At 37.9% G+C, this 22,312-nt stretch overlaps 1 protein-coding gene across 1 annotated transcript in view; it reads right to left on the bottom strand.

Annotated features, from left to right (window-relative positions):
* knl1 (kinetochore scaffold 1) overlaps positions 1-22,312 on the bottom strand; it is a 95,836-nt gene that overhangs the window by 20,068 nt on the left and 53,456 nt on the right. The window contains exons 12-20 of the mRNA XM_020526688.2: positions 21,244-21,302; positions 20,707-20,805; positions 20,196-20,311; positions 17,104-17,194; positions 16,613-16,729; positions 12,192-12,279; positions 8,015-8,107; positions 6,795-6,834; positions 4,268-4,348 (exon numbers count right to left, since the gene is read on the bottom strand). Coding sequence (XP_020382277.1) covers positions 4,268-4,348; positions 6,795-6,834; positions 8,015-8,107; positions 12,192-12,279; positions 16,613-16,729; positions 17,104-17,194; positions 20,196-20,311; positions 20,707-20,805; positions 21,244-21,302 — 784 coding nt within the window. The remainder of the gene's footprint in view (positions 1-4,267; positions 4,349-6,794; positions 6,835-8,014; positions 8,108-12,191; positions 12,280-16,612; positions 16,730-17,103; positions 17,195-20,195; positions 20,312-20,706; positions 20,806-21,243; positions 21,303-22,312) is intronic.

The following is a 22,312-nucleotide window of genomic DNA, read 5'->3' as shown; positions in this document are numbered from 1 at the left end:
AAAAGAATTGGTGAATCAAGGGTTACTTTTGCACTAACTGGTTTTGTAGAAGTAATTTTTATTTTAAAATGTGGAAATGCCAAATTTGCAAAACAACCAACCAGTTACAGAGAACAGTGTTTCTTCACATGTTCATTGGTTCTTCTTTCAAATTTGACATTTCCACATTTTTCAATCACTGTCCATCTTGGATACAAAAGGCTTTTCACTGCCAAATAATCTCTCTGTGAAAGGCTGAAATCAGGGTAGTACAGATGGCTTTGACAAGGAAAGAAGAGAGGGAGAGTTCAATTGGCCATTATACCACATCAAGCAGTGTCCAGTTGTATAATACAACACCTTCCCTATCATAAAGAAGCTAATGAAGGTTGGAAGAACAGAAACTGGGTAAAACAATCAAAATATTATAATCTAAATTATACCAGATTAGAAGAAAGATTTCAGATTTGAGGCGAGAAGTAATCAGTAAGGCATACCAACATCTTTTAAACTGATGTTTAAATGCAAACAGATATTGCCTTCTGCTTAACAAAACCATCATTGAAGTGGTGAGGACTACACTTGTAATAACAATACAAATCTAAAGCTAGTTATTCCTTTTAAGTTTTGTACTGCAGAATCCAGGCACTGAATTAAAGATCACCCCTCTATACCTCATTTGAAAATTTTTGCAAGTTACTTTCCCCTTCTATAGCAAGGCAGCAAGAAGATCAGTTTAAGATTAGTCAGATTCCCAGCTACAGGAAAGTGTACCTTGAAGAACTTTTACTAGGGAGGAAACCATCAGTGTGTTGTAGTGCCAGACAGAAATACAGGTTTTTTTTTCCTCCACTTAGAACATACAGTTAGGCACAGTTCTCATTTTATGAAAATCAGCTTCTGATAGCCACCTATCTTGGATCTAGTAGTAGGTAATGAGGGAGGTTTACTAAATGACCGAGTAAAAGACCTGTTAGGAAGTAGTGATCATAACATAGTGAATTCAATATTTGGTTTGAGAGAGTGAAAAACTTATGTTGGAAACAACTGTATTTAAAGAGAATTACAAATGAATTGAGAATGGATTAGCTAAAAAGTGAACTGGGTAGGAATGACAGTAAGCAAGCAGTAACAGACATTTATGAATTCATGACTCTCAGCAAAAATACATCTCAGTAAAGAGGAAAGATTCTAAGAGAGTGATAAACCAACAATGGCTAACCAAGGAAGTCAATGAGAATATTCAAGTTGAAAGATAAAGCATATAAAAAGGAGGCCAAAGTCAGTGACAGCCTCTGAACACTGGGATAAATTCACAGTTCAGCAAAGGAAGACTAAAAAGATTATAGGAGGGCAAATTAGCAAGGAATAAAGAAACTGACAATAACAGCTTCTTTAAATATAGAAAAAAGAAGGCCCCTTAGAAAATCAATCTGGGAGATAGCTTTGAGACACAAGGAAATGCAGAGGAGTTAAGCAGATGAGGCTGTTGACTTGCTCACTGAGCTGGCTTGTTCTCATTCAGACGTTTCATCACCATGCTAAGCAACATCATCAGTGGAGCCTCCCATGAAGCCTTGTTATTCTACTCCACTTGGAATTTATATTGTTTAGTCCATTATGGTGAGTAGTGCCATTTCCAGTTTTGATCTGTGTAAGTTTGTATATGGTTTCCATATGCACTGATGGTTTGCATTCTAGGATCCTAAAAGAGGTAGCTAGAGATAATGGGTGCATTGATTGTAATTTTCCAAAAATCCTTGGTTTCTGGAGAAGTCCTAGAGGATTGGAAAACTGCCAATGTGACACCTCTATTCAAAAAGGGAGGGCAAAGAAAGGTAACTGTAGGCCTATAAGACCAACATCTATTGTTGGAAAAGTATTGGAATCAATTATTAAGAAAGTAATGGCAAAACTTTTGGAAAATAACACAATCTAATGAGGTTGAGTAAGAATTACTTCATGAAAGGGAAATTATGTCTGACTAATTTATTGAAGCTTTTTGAGGACATCTCAACCAAATGGATAGAGGAGAACTAGTAGATGTGTGGTATCTGCACTTCCAGAAGGTATTGAACAAAGTACCGCACAAAAAATTAAGTCATAAAAGCTCCACAACTCATCCCTCACACCCCCTCCCTGCAATAACAACCAAAACAGAATCCCCCTCGTCCTCATGTACCACCCCACCAACCTCCAGATCCAACGCATCATCCTCCGACACTTCCGCCATCTGCAATCCGACCCCACCACCAAAGACATTTTTCCCTCCCCACCCTTATCTGCTTTCCGGAGGGACCACTCTCTCCGTGACTCCCTCGTCCGCTCCACACTCCCCTCCAGCCCCACCACACCCGGCACTTTTCCCTGCAACCGCAGGAAGTGCTACACCTGCCCCCTCACCCCCATCCCAGGCCCAAAGAAGACTTTCCACATCAAGCAGATATTCACCTGCTCATCTGCTAATGTGATATACTACATCCGCTGTTCCCGTTGTGGCCTCCTCTACATCGGGGAAACTAAGCGGAGGCTTGGAGACCGCTTTGCAGAACACCTATGCTCGGTTTGCACTAAACAACTGCACCTCCCAGTCGCGAACCATTTCAACTCCCCCTCCCATTCCTCAGAAGACATGTCCATCCCGGGCCTCCTGCAGTGCCACAACAATGCCACCCAAAGGTTGCAGGAACAGCAACTCATATTCCGCTTGGGAACCCTGCAGCCCAACGGTATCAATGGGGACTTCACAAGCTTCAAAATCTCCCCTCCCCCCTACCGCATCCCAAAACCAGCCCAGCTCATCCCTGCCTCCCTAACCTGTCCTTTCTCCCACCTATCCCTCCTCCCACCTCAAGCCCCACCCCCATCTCCTACCTAATAACTTCATCCCGCCCCCTTGACCTGTCCGTGCTCCCTGGACTGATCTACCTCCTCCCTAACTCCCCACCTACACTCCCCTTTACTGGCTCCATCCCCGCCTTTTTGATCTGTCTGTCTCCTCTCCACCTATCTTCTCCTCTATCCACCTCCCCCTCTCTCCCTATTTATTTCAGAACCTCCTTCCCCTCCCCCATTTCTGAAGAAGGGTCTAGGCCCAAAACGTCAGCCTTCCTGCTCCTCTGATGCTACGTGGTCTGCTGTGTTCATCCAGCTCTACACCTTGTTAAGTCATAAAAGCTCACAGTATTGGAGGAAGTATATTGGCATGGGCAGAGAATTGTTTCATGGGCAGGAAACACTAAGAGGGGATAATGGCTCTTTGTCAGGTTGTCAGTGGGTTCCACAGGAATCATTGCTGGGGCCACAATTGTTTACACTATATAGATTAATAGATAGATTTGGAGGAAGTGAAGGTACCATTGCCAAACATTCGTAGACATAAATAGATGGAAAGGCACATTCTGAGAGGAATACAAATCAATTACAGAGGGAGATAATGATAGGTTAAGTAAGTAGGCAAGAAGCTGGCAACTGGAGCATAATGTGAGAAAATGTGAAGTTGTTTATTTTGGAAGGGAGAACAAAAGAATAGAATATTATTTAAATGGAGAAAAACTGCAGAAAGTTGCAACACAATGGGACTTGGGGTACTTGTACACAAAACTCAAACCTAGCACACAGGTGCACAAGCAATCAGGAAGGCTAAGGGAATGTTGGCCCTTATTTCAAAGGGTTTGGAGTATAACAGTAGGGAAGTCGTAAGAGTAGGGAAGTCAACTGTACATGGTGCTGATGATGCCATATCTGGAGTAGTGAGAAGTTTTGGTCCTGTCATTTAGGGAAAGGTATCATTTTATTGAAGAAGGCTCACTAGGATGATCCCTGGTACAGAAGGATTGCATTATGAGAAAAGGCTAAACAAATTTAGACTCTACCCACTGGAGTTTAGAAAAATGACAGGTGATCTCATTGAAACATCTAGAATTCTAGTTGTCATGATAAATGCTGAGAGGACGTTTCCCCTTATGGGAGGGTCTAGGATCAGAGGACATAGTCTCAGAATAGAGGAGCACCAATTTAATGATTTGAGGAGGAAGTTCTTCTCTCAAAGGGTTGAGTATCTTTGGAACTCCTTGCTAAAGAGAGCTGTGGGGACAGAGTCCTTGTGTATATTCAAGGCTGAGATAGACTCATTCTTGATCAGTAGAGTTACAGGAAAAGAGGAGGAAATAGACATGAGGAATGCTGGATCAGTCATGATTCTATTGAACTGAGGAGCAGGCCCAAGGGGCTGAACAGATTACTCCAGTTCTTATTTCTTATAGTATCAACTTGCTTTGGTACTCACTCCTGGAACTCTTCTTTCAGATCCCACACATTGGCAGCCTTTTCCTGTAGCTCTTTCGCATTAAGAACTTTGGCAAGTTGACTGAGAAGAAAAAAATATTAAATGGTGTTAATAAAAATGTTCAAGAATCAAAAGTACATTTTGGAATGAACATTAGTTGAATTACTGGATAAACCGAGCGGACAGGATGACAGATGAAGTATAATGTGGATGTGAGGGACTGTTCACTGTGGTGGTAAGAATAGAAAAGCTTTTTTTAATTAAAAAAAGTGTGAAACTTGTAAATGTTGATTTCAAAGACATGCTTGTGTGCGCATACATAAAAAACAAAGTCAGCATGCTAAGTACTCAAGCGATCAGAAAGGCAAATTGCATGTTGGTCTTGGTTGCAAGGGATTGGCGTATAGGAATAAAGACTGCATGCCACAATTGTACAAAGCTGTGGTAAGGCCAAATCTGGATAAGCTTGTGCAATTTTGGTCTCCATAATTAAGAAAGGGCATATTTCCATTGGAGCAAATGGTTCACTAGATTTGTCCCTGGAATGAGAAGCTGAGTAAATTGGGCCCATGATCTCTGGAGTTTAGAAGAATGAGAACAAATCTAATTGAAACCTACATGATTCTGAAGGGGATTCACAGGGTAGATGCTGAGATTTTGCTTTTTTGAAATTATTTCAAAAGGATTGTGACTCTTTGGAATCTACTCCAGAGTGTTGGAGATACTCCATTATAGAGTACATTAAAAGCTGGCACAGTCAGATTTTTGTTTTCTTGGAGAATCAAGGTTATTGGAAGCAGAGGAGCCAGTGGGAAAAATGGAGTTGGAACACAAGATCAGCCATGATTATCCTGAATGGCAGGTCGGCTCAACAGGCCATAGAGGCTACTCCTGCATTGATTTCTTAGGTCCTTAAGCATTCTTCAAGGTTGCATCATAGATCCAACCACCATCAGCCACCGCAACAATTACTTTCCTTCCTCTTCAAGTGCAGAAATGGGGGTGTTTGCTGATGACTGCACAATATTCAGTGCCATTAACAGTTCCTCAGCTAATCAAAGCGTATCCATGCTTGCAGCAGTACCTGCACAACATTCACAGTTGGATAGTAAGTGCCACTCATGCCACAAAATGCCTGGCAAATGCCATTTTCAACAAAATAAAATCTAACTAACTATCTATCTCCTGTCGACATTCAACAGCACTGAATCCCCTGAGCGATTAGTACTGAACAGAAACCTAGCTGGTTCAGCATATACATACAGTGGTTACTGTTATGAACCCAGCTGGTAGTAATACTGGACAAACCAGACTCTAAAGCAAAAACATGCTTTCTAGACCATAAGCTTTACTTTAACAATTTGGTTAGTGACTGAACATACTGATGTACTTCTAACAAAAGAACAAAGTTTATCACATAAAAAAGTTACGTACATGATAATTTGGAGGTTTAACTAGAAATAGCAAAAAGAAATACCCTTTACAGACAACTCCAGTGAAGTATCAGTCCGATATCTACTCTAATTTCTTACTCGATTGATGAGTTCACAAGTGTTTCCTTTTGGCAACTTTCTGCACATTCACCAAATATGATTCTCACCGTTATCCTTCCTCCACTAGATACAAAGACACAGACACACACACAGACTAACTCACTGAACGGTAATAACAGATCTGGGCGTTTTTCAAGCTGTGTCTGTAATTTCTCCATATCTGAATGCTAAATGATTAGCCCCCTTATCCTGAAACCGTTCCCGGATGTTTTAGATTTCCTGACCAGTGAAAGGAACATGGACTGCTAAAACAGCTGATGACTCTTCTAGATCTGATGGCCTGGAGACTGCCAAAACTAAGACTTCTGCTGGTATGGATTATCTTTTCTCTCTGAAATGAACTTACTATTGGCTGCTTCCCACCCCTCTCTATCTGGGTTATAAAACACTTCAGCAGTTATCTTACCAGGTAATTTACGCGGTCATCTAGCTCAAACCACATTTTTTGGAAATGTTGTTCTATCCATTTTCAAAACAAAAAAGAGTTTTTGACCCTTAAAAACAAGTCACCTTAATACAACTGAAAACTAAAAACTCATTTACTTTTATCTTATAATGCTCACCAATTTTCTAATGTTTGCCATCCTCTGTTAAACATCCCTCAAACCTATCCTTAAAAATTGTATTTCCTCTCCTACCCGTGCAATCATGCTGAGATTGACTCAAATTTGCACCTAAATCAGTGAATAATTACTTCGTTGAACATGAATTTTCAGTTAGAGTAGTGAAATTGAAACCGGTATCTGTTCAAAGGTGAAAAAAAAAATCACATCTCAGTGTGAGCAAATATTGATATGAAACAAACACTAAAGTTCAGACATATTTGTTTAAGCTAACATTCAAATGACTGCAACTTTGAGAAATATAGATCCAATCCTGAAAACTGAACTATGATAAAACAGTTGGGAAAACAGAGGTGCACCTTAAAAAGGGAGAAAAAAATACATAAACAAGCACAATGATATAAAACATACCTTTCCACTTCACAGCGTTCTGCCTGAAGTTTCTTCAGCTCTGTACAGAAAAGGGCTGAGTTATATAGACCAGTACTGAAAACTGTAACATTTAAATTATATGCTAGTTTTACACATTTTTATTCTTCAGGTTGTCAAACCCAAATTATTACTAGTGTTTTTAAGCAACCATATGCACCAGAACATAAATCTGAAAGAACAGTTACCAAAAAAAGCACTGGCAAATCTAGATAAAACGTGCAACTGACATCAACAATGATTAGTTGTAGAACTGTCCAAGACCAAACAACACTAACTTTGCACACACTCAAGATTACTGGTGTTTCTCAAGAAACCAAGTAAGAATAAGCCATTCATTCACATATTAAAGGACTAAAGGAAATTTTGTATCTCCAATGTGAAGATCTTCAGTGCTTGTGAATAATCCTTCTTTAGGTCACTTGTCAGCATCAAAACAGATGAAAACCTGATACAGCAGCCCATGTAAAGCTTCCTCTATAGCATATCAACATCATACCTTTAAACATAGCCTGAAAAGCATCTTTCCAAGTCACAATGTAATCTTTCTGCTTCCTACCTTGCATATCTTTCCGGTGTCGGAGTTCCAAATTAGTGCAATAATTGAGGATATTTTTGTTCTGTGAATCAGCAAATTTTCTTGTGGAATATTTCAACCAGTGGAGATTTAAATCCCATCAGTTTTAATGCCATTCATCTCCCCCCCCCGACCCGGAAATAGTTAGATGTCCGAGAATGTAGCTTTCCATCTATTCCCCAAAGAAAAGACTTCAAATGTATGGGTAGGAAGACGAGAGACAATCAATCAAAGTCATGAAGAGAAAGAGGGAGAACAGAGAGAAGTCAAATTAAAACTGAACTCTTATTTCCATATCCAGCATAATTTTTGTTTTTACACAAAGAGTGCGCTACACTTTTTTCAAATCTTAGCTTTAGAATTAAAAATAGAAATTCAGCCAACAATGGTTTGAAACCAAAAAGAGTTGTTTCCTAAAATAATGATGTTCAAGAGGCAAAAACATACACTGGAGGGTTTGCTTAAACCTGTCAGACCTGACTATGATTTTCATCCATGCTTCAGTTTTAAATGCCAACTTTCAAATATCAAATTCAGAACCACCTACACAAATATGATTTCTATAACCAAATAATAACGAAGATTTTGCCTTCATGCCTACTTCTTTTGCTATCCAGTTGCTTACCGTCACATCTGTCGTGCACAGTTTGCTTCAGCTGTGTAATACTGTCATCGTCAATGACATCAACACTGCACTCGCTCAGATGATCCAAATTTGCTACATTCAAGACAAGACACATTAATTTTTAAGGCAAAGAACTTAAGGAATTTAATATATTAAAAAAGATAACTGCAAATACAATGAAACATATGATAAACAAATATCCACGAAACGAGCATTTCCAATCCAGGATATTAGTACAATTTTCTCACATTTTTTATATCGGTTGATCATAAGTTTCCAAAGCTCTCTAGATTTAGGATGTGAGATATTGGATTAGAAAATTTCAATGTCACTATTTTAAGGAACAGTGGAGAACACAAAACTCCAGACTTCTCAGTTAAACATCAACTATGGGGAACTTATTGAAATCTATTACTGGGACAAAGTGGTTGAGCATTTGAACAACTATGAGCTAAAACCAAATATTAATGTGGACGAGTGTACAGTAGGTCACATTTGATTGAGTTAATACAAGAGAACCAGGTAGGTGGTGCAGGAGTCCCTCAAATACTTAGCTTGCTGATCAATATTTACGTTGGATACTGATGAGAGTTATGATTTCTCAGGGATCTGCAGCCAGACCCAACTCTATGGCACCAAGGTGACTCTTTTGTACAAGAAGAGAGGAATAAGAGAGGAAAAGCAATAGAGATTGAGGATTCCATAGTCATGAGATCAAGCAGACCTTGTCCGCAGCAGTAAATGTCAAAGATATCATGATGGCGGCAGAATATCCTTCTGGAAGAGAGAATAGCCAAGGTCATATTCCAGTGGTGCAAACAAAATGATATGAAGAGGAGTGAGATTTTAAAAAGCAGATTTTAGGGAGTTAGGAAGAAAATTAAAAAGCAGAAGCTGAAAAGCAGTAATCTCAGGATTACTCCCAGTGGTATGGGCTAGTGAGCATAGGAATAGGAGTTTTGATTAATTGAACATGTTACTGGAGAATTAGTGTGGAAGGAAGGGCATAAATTTTCTGTGGCATTGGGATGTGAATAAGCTGGACAGTTAAACTTGGACAAGAGTAAAATTTACAGGAAGATTTGCTAGTGTTATTTGGGAGAATTCGAACTACCTTGTCAGGGAATGGAAATCTGAGGGGTAACTCAAATTAGAAGGAAGTAAATTGAGTGACAGGAAGAAGATTGGCAGGTGAAATAAAGAGCATGCGAAACAAAGGAAAACATGAGTTTGACACAGTGTGGAGCTGGAGGAACACAGCAGGCCAGGCACAAGAGGAGCAGGAAAGCTGGCGTTTTGCGTCAGGATCCTTCTTCAGAAAAATTCAGATTTTCAGAAAGGATGCTTTCTATATTGTATCTATAAAAATTGGCAAGAGTCTTTGTGAAAATGCCAAATTTCCTCAGTCTTAAGGAAGTAGAGACGTTATTGTGCTTTCTTGACGTCACGTCAACATGGGTGGACCAGGACAGACTATTGGTGAATAGTACTCCCAGAAACTTGATGCTCTTGATCATCTCCACCTCAGCACCATTGATGCAGACAGGGGCATGCCCTCCACTCTGCTTCCTGACGTCAACGACCGGCTTGTTTATTTTGCTGATGTTGACAGAGAGATTCTTGTCTTTACATCATGCCGCTAAGTGCTCAATCTCTCAGCAAATTGGTAAGTGGAGTTGGGGTGGATTTTGGCCATACAGTCATAAGTGCATAGGGAGTATATTAGGGGACTGAGTATGCAGCCTTGCAGGGCACCAGCGTTGAGGATTATTGTGGAGGAGGTGTTGTCGCCTATCCTTACTGATTGTGGTCTATGGGGCAGGAAATGGAGGATCCAGTTACAGAGGTGGGAGCCAAGGCATAGGTCTCGGAGTGCAAAGAATGCATGTATAAAAAGCACAAGATAGTTTTAAAGTTGCAGCAATACGTTGGTAAATATGGTTGGGCAGCTTACATCGAGCCAAGGTTACCAGGCAACGACGGATTGTTTTGGAAACCGGATTTGATTTTCAGGAAAGATCAATTGATAGCAGTGACAGATGTGACTGCCCAGTTCGAGGATAAGAAGGCAGCACTAGAAAGAAAGCACTGGTTGAGAGAGCGTGCAAATATAAACACAGGAACTGACTGCCAGCCCTGAGCCAGTACATTTTGGATTTGTCATGGCAGTATGAAGAAAATGAAGCTGAACAACTCCCTAATAAGGTTTCTAGGAATCCAGAGATACAAGTCCTTTGCTCAGGATATGTCAAGACTGACTATCTTCTTGACACTTGAATTTCTAATGAATATTTAGCGACAAATGAAGGTGGTCTACCTAGTCCATTCCAAGACAGTGAATGATAGTATAACATTTGAGGATATTAGATGGTGGTGTCGGCTTATGGAATAATGTTAAAAAGGCAAAAGGTTAAGGGCACTCTACCTGAAAGCATGCAGCATTTGCAACATGCTGGAGGACTTGAAGGCACAGATTTAATTGCTATTTCAGAAACATGGAGACTAGGAACCGAATATTCAAGAATATTAGACATTTATGTAGCACAGGCAAAAGCAAGATGGAGGTGAAATGGGATCATGTATTAGTAGGAAAACATCTCAGAAATGGAAGAACAAAAGGTGTGGAATACATTTGTGTGGAATTAAGAAACAGCAAGGAGCAAACATTGATAGGCATTGTTCTTTGGTTATAAGCAGTATATAGAATACGTTGTTGATAATGCAGTAATCACAGATGGCTTCAATCTGAATGTAGACTAGGGCAATGTAATTGGATGACAGGACTGTCCTATAAAGAGAGATTGGGCAAACAAGGCCTGAATTCTCTTGAGTTACAAAGAATGAGAAGTGATTGCATTAAATCCTCCACCATGCTTAAAAGGAATAGACAGGTTAGATGCAGGTAAAATATATATTTTCTCTGGTTGGGGAGTCTAGAACCAGAGGACGCAATGTCAAAATAAAGTGGAAGCCACATAGGTCTGAGACAGTGAGGTTTTTTTAAACCCAGGAGTCTATCGATCTTTGGAATTCTATACCCCAGAGGTCTGTGGAAGCTTAGACAACAAGTTGGTTTAGACAATGACAGACTTCTAAATATCAATGACAAATATATGGATATAGTGTGGGAAAAAGGCATCGAGTGGATGATCAACTTTGAACTTACTAAATGTTGAAGCAAGCTTGATATGACCTCCCACAGACATTTCTTAACAGCCAGCGAAACAGATCAACAAAAAATTAAATTGGAATTGAAAGCAACATTGTCATGGATTTGAAATTTGGCACTGGGTCAGGACGAAGGGAGTATTCATTGATTGGTGGGCTGTGACAAACAGACAGTTCCCTACTGACTTGTCCTGGAAACACAACTTTTTACCATGTAGTATGCAATAGCATGAAAGAATAAAATTTTTCTCTAAGTTTTCGGATAACACCAACTAAAGTACAGAAAGTTGTATGTCCTCAAACAGGTTACAAGATTGACTGTGGTATGGAGGTCCATGTGATAAAAGGTCATCCATTTTACATCCAGAATGACCAAACTATTTTCCAGTTAAAGTGACAACATGGATGCAAGGTACCCATGTACAACAAATCATTTAGGTCCGTGCACAAACAGAAAAGCTAAACAAAAGGCTAATCGAATATTAACCTCTGCTTCAATAGGATTGGCTGTGTTAGGAAACTAGGTTTTAGTTATTCACAAACTTGGACAGATGCACCCAGCATATTGCATTGTGGTAAGGCTAGTAACTGTACAGGAAATAAAAATGTTGCCCAGTCAACAAATAATAACTTTTCAAAAAGATGCTCAGAGGTCATTTACATCCCACATTAAAGTACATTGGATCTTCATTTAAGAGGTTACTTGATAGATGATATTTCAGACAATGCAGCACCCCATGTACCACATTAAAATATTTAGTCTAGATTATATACTACACAAACTGACACTCACCATTCAAAAGATATGATCTGGTGTGCTGCTTGACAAACGTTTGCAGGCTACAACAGTTTTGGAGAATTGAAACACCTCTCCAGTAATTGCTGGAAACTATGGACTAAATTATCACCTCGGATAACATACAGAAGCATTTTTACTGCTGCAGTGGAAGGGGAGAAGGAAGGAATTGAAGAAAAGAAGATTCAGCTACACAAGTCCATATTTACTTACCAAGATCTAATGATGCAAGGCAATCATCCATCTTGCGTAACATATCATCCAAATAAGCCTCATATTCATTTCTCTGCTGACGCTGTGCCTAAATTGAAAAAGAGAAAGCAGGACTTAAATTTGTCAGAAATTGGAGATGCAGCACATTTTAAATGGAAAATTGTCTGTTTAAATTAGTGAAGAGTATTCCAGTTAGATGTTTCAATCATTTCCTGTGATGTAATTTGAAGACTTGGTAGATTGTAAAAAGTAAAACCGATATAGTAAGGCACAGCAAAAAAATTATATTGTGCTCAAGTGGAGAGTTAGGAATGACAGGCAATAGAATTAATCCGTTGTTACAGTAATTGGTTGGAACCCTAAAAAATACTACAAGTGTTTTTAGTCTTTAACCTCAAAATGCATTTTTTTTTTTTTTTTAAAAAAAAAAAGGGGACTGCTACTGCGACAAAATTACTAGAGTGTAAATTCAGTGACTGGTGGGACTTGATGAGACCGGACACCTTTAAGAGTAAGAGAAAATTCAAAGAGAGTGGGAGATTCAGAACATATGATAATGAGGGGTTGATGGCTTCTGTGGATCATATTCTAAATTTCAGACATTTTGTTTTTCCTTTTAAAAGGACATACAAGGACAAGGGTTAACAACAATTAAAAAAAAAATGGTTTTGACATACTGAAGTGTACTAGTGGCACTGAACACTCTCAGGTACATTAGCCTCAGTGTGAATGTTAATGTGCTGTGAAGGTCAGAGTCAAAAAACTCAGTCACAATGTGTCTTTATCTGCAACACACATCCTTCGCTCAGAGTGCAAATCAGCTAGCTAGCTAGCTGTCAGGCAGAAGGGAAAAGGACAACAAAATGACTCTCTGATTGAATGCTGGAATTCGATCAATCAGAATGAGTTTCACAGATCAGTTGAGATACCAAGGATCATGAAATGGACTGTTCAAGGACCACAGTCAATGCTACTGGTAATCTCCACTGTATCTCACTTTTCATGAATATTTCAGAGACTGGTCAGTATATCTATTGTCTTTTTGGACTCCTCTCTTATTTATGTCTGTGTGTTGTGTTACTAATGACTAAACACAAGACAACCAAACATACTGTTTTGTTAATTTAAGTGCGGCTACATTGGTTCCTTTTTAAAAATGTAATATCATTTAGCCTTGCAAAAAGTATTCACAAGGGAACAGATCCTTTTCAAATTAACGTTATTGAAACCAACTGAGATTGTGGTTGACTAAAGGAGAGAACGGTTCATTCTTCCTCATCCAGGACTTTAACAAAATCTGTCTAGAAAGATAAGAAATTGGGGAACTTATCCGGGATCTGATCATAAGACAGTAAATGACTGCAGGGACAGATAGCAGTCCTCACAGTCCTTCAAGCTTGTTCTGTTGCTCAATTAGATTATGGCTTATCTGTATTCCCAACTCTATTTTCTTTGGTTCCTTATTGCTTAACGTATTTTATCTAACAAAAATCTATCCATCTTAGTTCATAGAGTATTGGAAATCCAGAACTCTTGAAAAAGCTATTGAGGCTTAGTCAAAATAATTTAAGTAGTTTTTAAATCGACATTAGTCCTCAATGGTCTGGCTCCCTTTTATTGATTCCACCAACTGAGAAAATAGTTTCTGACTAACCTACAAACTCCTTTGAAATCATCCTTACTTTTGTATATTCAAGTGAATTAGATTTACACTATGCAACCTGTCCATGTAACTTAATCCTTTCAGTCCTGGTATCATTCTGGTGAATGTGCACTGTATTCACTCAAAAGGTCAATATATTCTTAGTGAGCTGCAATTCATTGAAGTGCTGAAGTCACACCAAGAGTTCAGCATAGGAATACAAAATGGTAACAGTTATATTACAGTGTCATTTTAGACAGGAGCCAACATTCCATTGACTTTTGTAGTTTTTGGTCCAATCTACTAGCTTTTAAGAGTGATTTCTATACTTGAAGTTGAATCCTGCCATTCCGGGAACTAGCCTAGTAAACCTTTGTCATACTCCCCTTTATGACAATATATCCTTCCCTATGTACGGGGACCAAAACGATATACAACACTCTAGGTCTTGTCTCATGAAGGTCAGTATAATTACTACTTTACTTCCGTACTGAAGTCCTCTAGCAATAAAGGCCAATTTACCACTGCCCTTCTAATTGCTTGCTGCACCTGCATGTTAGATTCAGTGACCTACGAACAAGGACAGCCAGGGTTCTTTCGATATTAACATTTCCCAATTTCTAACCATTTGAGAAATAGTCTGTGTTTCTCTTTTCTATACTATATTTGCTTCGTCATGTTCTTATCCACTCAGTTAACTGCTCTAAATCACCTCATACCTTTCTCACAACTCTCATTCCCACCTAGTTATGTCAATATTACTTTTTACTGATACTAATTTTGTTCAGTTCGTCATTCTTGCTAGTCCCTGAACACTACAGTATTTCTAAGGCTTTTTTGCATCTTTCTCCAAGAAGATAGATGCAATGTGTTTATTTAGTTTCTCTTATTCTCCATTTCCTTATTCCCCAATGTCTCTGCTTGTTAACGGTCTTCGCCAATAGGTTTCTTTTAAAGTATATACAGGAGGTTTTGCAGTCCTTTTTTAATGCCTTTTGCTGGTTTACATGTTCTAATGTCCTTCCGTCAGTTTCTTCATACTCATTTACTATAATTTAAAAACCACCAATCCTCACGCTTAGTACTTCTTTTAGATCAAATAAAATGTTAACATTTTGGTAGCTATGTTTGGAGCACTTTCCCCATTGGGTTTTTGCACCTCAAAAGAAATGAAAATCATTGTAACAAATGTATTAATTTCCAATGTATCACAGTAAACATGCCCTTTGTAAATTTAAACAAAGGAAATTACAGGTACACGGGTCCCTAGCTTTGGATTGCACAACATATTTTCACACGTAATCTAAAATTCTATTCTATTATGACCGCACTTCCCAAAAGGCTCCTTTTTGGCAAGATTAATTGACGTTTACTCATTGCACAGAACTAGATCCAAAATAATCCGTTCTCTAGTCCATTCGTCAACATAACGTTATAGAAATCCGTTTTGTATGCATTCCAGGAAATGGTCCTCCACAGCATTCATGTAAATTAGGTTTAGCCAGTCTATATGTATGTATGTTGAAGTCCCCCTTGATTACTAAATTATCTTTGTTACACATACCTCTAACTTCCATATTCACACTATTCCTTACATTACCACTACTGTTTTATGGCTAATAAACAATAACTAGCAATGTTTAATACCCCTTAATGTTTTGTTGATCCTCTCTCACTTAGCTCGTAATTTCATCATTTATTAACTGATCCGCTCCAATCTTTTTCCTTTTTGTCTATTGCTTCTGAACATTCAATTCTCAATTGTGATCATCTTGCAGCCTCATCTCTCCAAGGGCAATTAGGTCACATTGTTTACTGCCTGTATACATTCGCATAGGCCTTTAATGTTGCCCTTTTTTGTATCTTCTCTCCATTTGATGTCTGCTTTTGTTTCTGCTGCCTTCCAATTTAGTTTACTAGTTTTCTTCTCAGTATTACCAGCCTTGTTTCTCTCTTATCTGAGATTCTGTCTCCGGTTTCCATCCTCCTGCTGAGCTAGTTTAAACCCTCTCAAATACCATGCGTAAATCTGTTATGGGCATTAGTCTAAACAATAGCACAAAGCTTCTTAAATATGCTAAATAAAGATCAAAAGCATCTTGAAACAAATATATTCAGCAAGAAAATGAGTTCATGGCATGGATTGGAGGGTTGTACAAAAGGGCACAATTCTTTTTATTTGCATAATAAACAAATACTGCACAGTTTAAAGAATAATTGATGTATTCATTACATGATGTCCAAATTTCTGCAAAGCAAAATAATCAGCATACACCAAATAATGGCCACAAATTGAATAGTAAATCAGGACTTATATTCTTTGAGAAAACACATTTTCTCAAAGGTTAAACTACGACTTAACCCATGCCTTGGAGCCCAAATTGCCAATGAAAACCACAGATGTGCTAAATTTAATTGTTCAACAGAAAACTTTAAATCATAAGACTATAAGAAATAGCAACATGAATAGGCCATTTGGCCCCTTGAGCCTGTTCCGCCATTCATTAAGAGCACTGCGGTCCAACGTTACTCAGGTCCACATTTCTTGCACTTTCCCCATAAACCTCAATTCCTCTACTGATTAAGAATCTACCTATCTCAGCCTTAAATATACAAAAGGACTTGCAGCTCTCCATGGCAAGGAGTTTCAAAGACACTCAACCCTCTGAAATTATAATGCATTTGAAATTGATAGCCAATTGAGAGTCAGATCATACTCTGCATACCAGATCCTCATTCCATTAAATGTTGCTGAAGTAGATCCATAAAGCAAACTAACCTTAAACATATTCAACTGTGCTGAATACAGGTCAACCTTTTGTTCATGGCAGATTGCTTTGGTTTTTTTCACAAAACTGGATTTCTTGGCATTCAGGCAAGAACGAAACATTCGCAACTGAAAAGAAGATTTTCCAGTAAGGCAAGTTAAAGGCTTTCAATTTGTTATGCAGTTCAGTTATTGATTTCAAGATCATCTATTCCTATCAAATCCTTTCAAAAGAAATTGCTGAATTTAACAAAGCAAAACAAAGGCAACAAACTCATTTTAAAGTGCACCAGATATCTGAATGCCATAAATCTAAATTGAGTCCAGTTTGCAGGTATGATCAACAATGATGTGGAATTGAGCTTCAATAAAATGTAACATTCTTCTGAAAAAAAAAACTCAGCACCAAACATCAATTACTAATGTTAATTTGGAAAGAATAGATTACTGAATTTAAGCCCATGTAGGTAACTTTAACACTGATAATTGTTTTTTTGTTTTACCTCCTCTTCTGTCATTTCCATCACACTTTTCCAAAGAGCAGGGTTCACCTCTGACAGAAGTTTATCAAGATCTAACAACTGATCCTTCAGTCTGTAAAGACAAAAATAAAATCAGAACTTTATAATGCTAGCATTGAATATTTAATGATGTTATCTAGATTTTTTTTCCTCTCCTTCCATGCAAACTCTAATTTCTAAAGTTTGATCATTTTAAAACTGTGCGCGTATTTTCTTAAAGATGACTATTGCTCAAGTGGACTTTTTTCCTGAATGGTAAAATTAGGCATATCTGCAACTTACAGATCAATTCTTAAAAATACTTTCAACAAAAAATTTGAATGTACCATAGAATTAACATGTTAGGGTCAGGAAGGTATTTCTTCATTGTTCTTCCAGTGAAAAGAACGGGAAGGAAACCACTCCAACTGAAGAATCACACGTGTTTGTGCAGCATATAAACTATTACAGAATGGACAAGGTTATATTTTATATTGTTGCCGTCCAAAATACAGAAGAACAAAAGAATCTGGGAATCAGAGTACGTAGTGGATTAAAACAGTTTTTATATCTGGATTCTGGACTAGAAGCCAGCTCAAGTTATACGAAGAGAATTTCCTTTTCTTCCTGGCTGCAAGTGCCCGACAAGAAGTAGGTTTGATTTGGCTCAAGTCAGTCACCTCAGGGTGTGGGACAACGACAACAACCTACGTTGTAGCATCTTTAAAGTAGTGAAATGGCCCAAAAAGTGTTTCAAAGCAATGTTATCAAAAGAAAATTAACACTAAATCACTAAAGTTGATATTTGGACAGATAACAAAACTTTTGGACAAATTAGCAACTTGGTTTTATTAAGCAACTTGAACAAAGAGATGGACATTCAGATGTTTAGGAAGCGAATTCCAGAGCTTAGGGCATAGGCACTGGAATATCGACGGCGCAACAACCAAAATCAAGACAGGTGAAAGGCGCCAGATTTGTAGGTGTACAGAAATTTCTGAATATTGTAGGATTGGATGATATTAGACAACTGAAGTGAGCCATGGAGGAACTTGAAAACAAGGCTTCAAATTCTAAAATTGAGGTGTTAACAAGAGCCAACTGTAGATCTGTGAACACAGTAACAAATAGGTCAATGGGACTTGGTGTAAGTTACGGCACCAGTAGCAGAAGTTAGGGTTAGCCCATGTTTATGGGCTCCAGCAGCAAACACAATTCTCCTCAACTTAGTAAAATTGGCTACATTTTTTTTGGAATGCTTTGTAGTTATATGACATGAAGGTAGTAGTAAAAAGTTCTATTATGGAGTCAGCATTCAGACACAGTAGTGTGGCAGACAAATCTTAATGCCACATTTCGAACCAACATAAAAGCAGAAGCATACTAAATATTGATGTTCATTTTGGATCCCAACATCCTTGTTCTCTGAATCAATCCAATGTAAAATCAAAAAACAATCCTAGTGGCAAAATTAATTTTATAATCTATAGTTACAGACCATCTTGAATGCAATACCCTGCATACAAGAGATGTAACAAGATTATTCAATTCTTATTATTTAAAACCAGCAGGACAGAAATGTAACAGAAATGTCTTTCTCTTGTAGAGTAATCCTTTAAAAATGACATAGTTGGCATGATGCAATACACTAAAACTAGTTTATTAAAGGCTACACCACTCAGAGGTTACACTAAGCATGAAAACTATTTTCATATTATATATGTCATAGCCATAAATCATGGTGGTACTAGGAAGAATAAGCAAGAAAAAAAAGTTAGTTTTCTAAGACTCTAAATGGAGTAGAACAGCAAAGAACTCAAATAACAATTAATAAAAGTAGCAATGCAAGTTAACAAGACCATAAAAAATTTCAAAGAACTGGGTTATGGTTCTACAGGAATAGAATTGAAAAATGGAGAAATACTTAAATTTGTACAGACCCCCTGATTAGGCCACAATGGAGAATACTGTGCATAGGTCTGACCTCCATAAATTTAAAAAAATATAAAGCAGCATTGAAGTGAGCACATAAAAATATGCAAGAATAATATCAGATACGAGGTCAAAACCGTCAGGAAAGACCAAAGTGGCTAAGACTATTTTACCTCTAAGAGAGATATCAAAGAGGTAACCTGATAGGCCTTGTAAGTTATGAAGTAGTTTGCTCAGGGGAATGTAGATCAAGGTCAGTCACTAATAAACCCAATAAAGAATTCTGAAAATACTCTATCTGGCAAGTGAGCAGAATGTGGAACTTGTTACCTAGTGCAGTAGTTGAGGGGAGATATCATTAAATTTAACTAAAAGGAAAACTATGGAGGCAGAAAGGAATGGAAGGATGTGTCAGTATGTGCAAGATAAATACCAACATAATCCAGTTGGACCATTTGTCTGTTTCTGTGTTGCACGCACCTTGTAATAAATGAGTATCCATTTTAACTGTGAGCTTCTCAAAAGTGGCAAGATGTTTACCAGAAAGGTTTTACAGTTTGTAGGTCATTGACTGTATTGGATTAAATCAATTCTGACATAATTCCATACTATTAGGAATTAAATCAGCAAAATTAGCTTGCAATGCTAAATAATGTGGAATAATCTGGATCAATTCATTTTTATCAGCCAAGATGCTATTTTAAAAAGGTGGGTGTTGGTTAGCTCAGTTGGTGGACAGCTGTTTTTTTGGACAGAGTAACATAAACAAACAGTGTAGGTTCAATTTCCACACCTGAAAGACTCTCCTTCTCAATGTCTCCCTTCAGCTGAGGAATGGTGACCCTCAGATTAAACCACCACCAGTCGCTTCTCTTTAATGACAATAGCTCCATGGTGACTATCTTTATTTAAATAATGTACTACAAGGAAGATACCTATTCAATTATATTATGTTAGAAACACCAACTGTTGTAAAATGGGCATTTTAATTGTTTTCATTAACTACATGTTTCCCCTGATCACTAGCAAGTTAGCAAAACAATATTAATTTTCCACAGAGTATACTGATTTTTATCTTTTAAAAGGTACATTTCAGTAGAAGGGAAAAGAATTCTGATTGCAGTTGATTGCTTTCCTCTTATCTGAATATTACAAGGTCTTACTCAGCTATGGCTGCAGAGAGAGCATTGCTGTCCTCTTCATAGACTTCCCGTTTAGGCCGGTGAACAAACTTCACTGCCAGCCAATTTTCGACAGTTGAAGACTTGTCTAATTCAACCTGACCAAAGTATAAACAAAACACAGCAACAATTAGGCAAATAAAAACCCTAAATTACAATTCAAATTGTTTCACTGGGGCGACTGGGAAACCAGAAGACAGGTGCTGTTTACATTTCAGTTACACAATTCAAACCGTACAAATCTCACAATCTTTATCAATTCAGACTGCAGAATTTAACTATAGTTACTTTCAAACTCTTACATACTGTGAATCATTCAAAAAAGGGACAGCTAGGTCAATATTAAAACAAAAATATATGTACAGGGTTTAAACACAAAATGCAGCTCGATGTTTGACATTTTAATTGTGATGCATTGTTTGAAAAAGGATTTGCAGCATACTACTGCATAGAAAGAATTCAGGAGTCTGAACATCTGTAGCCACATTCTTACATTAACACGTAGTTCACTCTGGCGAGATTTCTGTGCGTGCGTTTGAACTTTCAAAAGTTTGAAAAATTCTCGAACTGTGATCTGGCCATCCATCAATTTCTAGAAAAACAAACAAAAAGGGCAAAATTGTTCTTAAGATAGCTTGTATGAAATTGCACTTATTACAAGATGTACTACAAGACATTTCAGTATTTCTAGTCTTTCTAGGATATTGTTCCTTCCCCATAGCACATGCCCATTACATTTCTTACACATTTAAATGGCAAATTTTTGTTGTTCACCTTTGCAACTAGATTACACATGGCCCCAGTAAATCATGTTGAAACACTTGGTTTATTCTTATAGTCCAAAGTTATAAAGCATGCACATATTATGACATCTTACAGAGTGCCTTTAAGATGCACGAAGCAGCCTATCACTATTAAATAAGCATACAATTTGAGACTTATTCCACAAGTGAACAAAGGAATTTTCACAGTAGGCCATTACGGGAAATTTTTAAGCCATGGATTCAATAAAAGAATAGAATGACTATACCTCATGCAGCTCAGACTCTTCTAAAATCACTAGGGATGTATTCAGGTTACATTTTGAATCTGGAGAGAGATAGAAATTGCACAATGAAGCTTCAGAATGATCAGCCATAGATCAATGTTTCTTTCACTGAAGCTAACGATATCACTGGTTTACAATGCTTTCTAAAAGTGCTAGCTGGTACCATATTCTCAATTACTGTTGACTTTGTTTTGTCCCAGCTCCCACTAAATTAACTGTATACAGTGATGTCACAGGGATGGCACTTTTAGCACAATGATAGAACTAATCTAATCTAGTTTAGAAATGTTTTAAAACATGTTCTGTATATACAAGATAGTCTGTCAACTATTCATACTATTCACTATACATATTCATGATTTGAATGAAGCAACTAAGTGTAATATCTCCAGGTTTGCAGATGATAAAGCTGTGTAGGAGGCTCTACAAGGAGAACGCAAAGATGCTTTAGTGTGATTTGGACAAGTTGAGTGAATGGGCAATTGCATGGCAGATGAAAAATTATGTGGACAAATGTGAGGTTATCCATTTTGATAGTTGATACAGAAAGAGAGATTATCCGAGTGGAATAGATTGCACTTCTATTCCCAACGAGACCTGGGTGTCCTTGTTCACCAGTTCACAAGCATACAGGTATAGAAATCAGTGAATGAGACAAACGTAACAATGGTCTTCTTAACAACGGGATTCAAATACAGAAACAGGGATGTCCTGCTGCAATTGTACAGGGCCTTAGTGAGACCACACCTGGAGAATTATGTGAAGTTTTGGACTTCTCACTGGGGGAAGAATGTTGTTGCAATCGAGGGAGAGCAACAAAGTTTTACCAAATTGATTCTTGGGACAAGATTGATGTAGGAGGAGCGATTGAGTTGGTTAGGATTGTATTCACTGGATTTAGAAGAATGGTGGGAGGGAGAAGAGATAAAATTCTAACAGTTCTCAATAGGTAAATGCAGAGGAGGTCCAGAACTACGGGTCACAGCCTAAGGATATAGTGTAGGCTATTTAGGACTCAGGAGAAATTTCTTCACCCAGATTGGTGAGTCTG

The sequence above is a fragment of the Rhincodon typus genome, chromosome 8 (genome assembly GCF_021869965.1).
Source record: "Rhincodon typus isolate 14 chromosome 8, sRhiTyp1.1, whole genome shotgun sequence".
NCBI lineage: Eukaryota > Metazoa > Chordata > Chondrichthyes > Orectolobiformes > Rhincodontidae > Rhincodon > Rhincodon typus.
The sequence above is the reverse complement of the archived record's forward strand: the minus strand, read 5'-3'. Positions and strand labels throughout refer to the sequence as shown.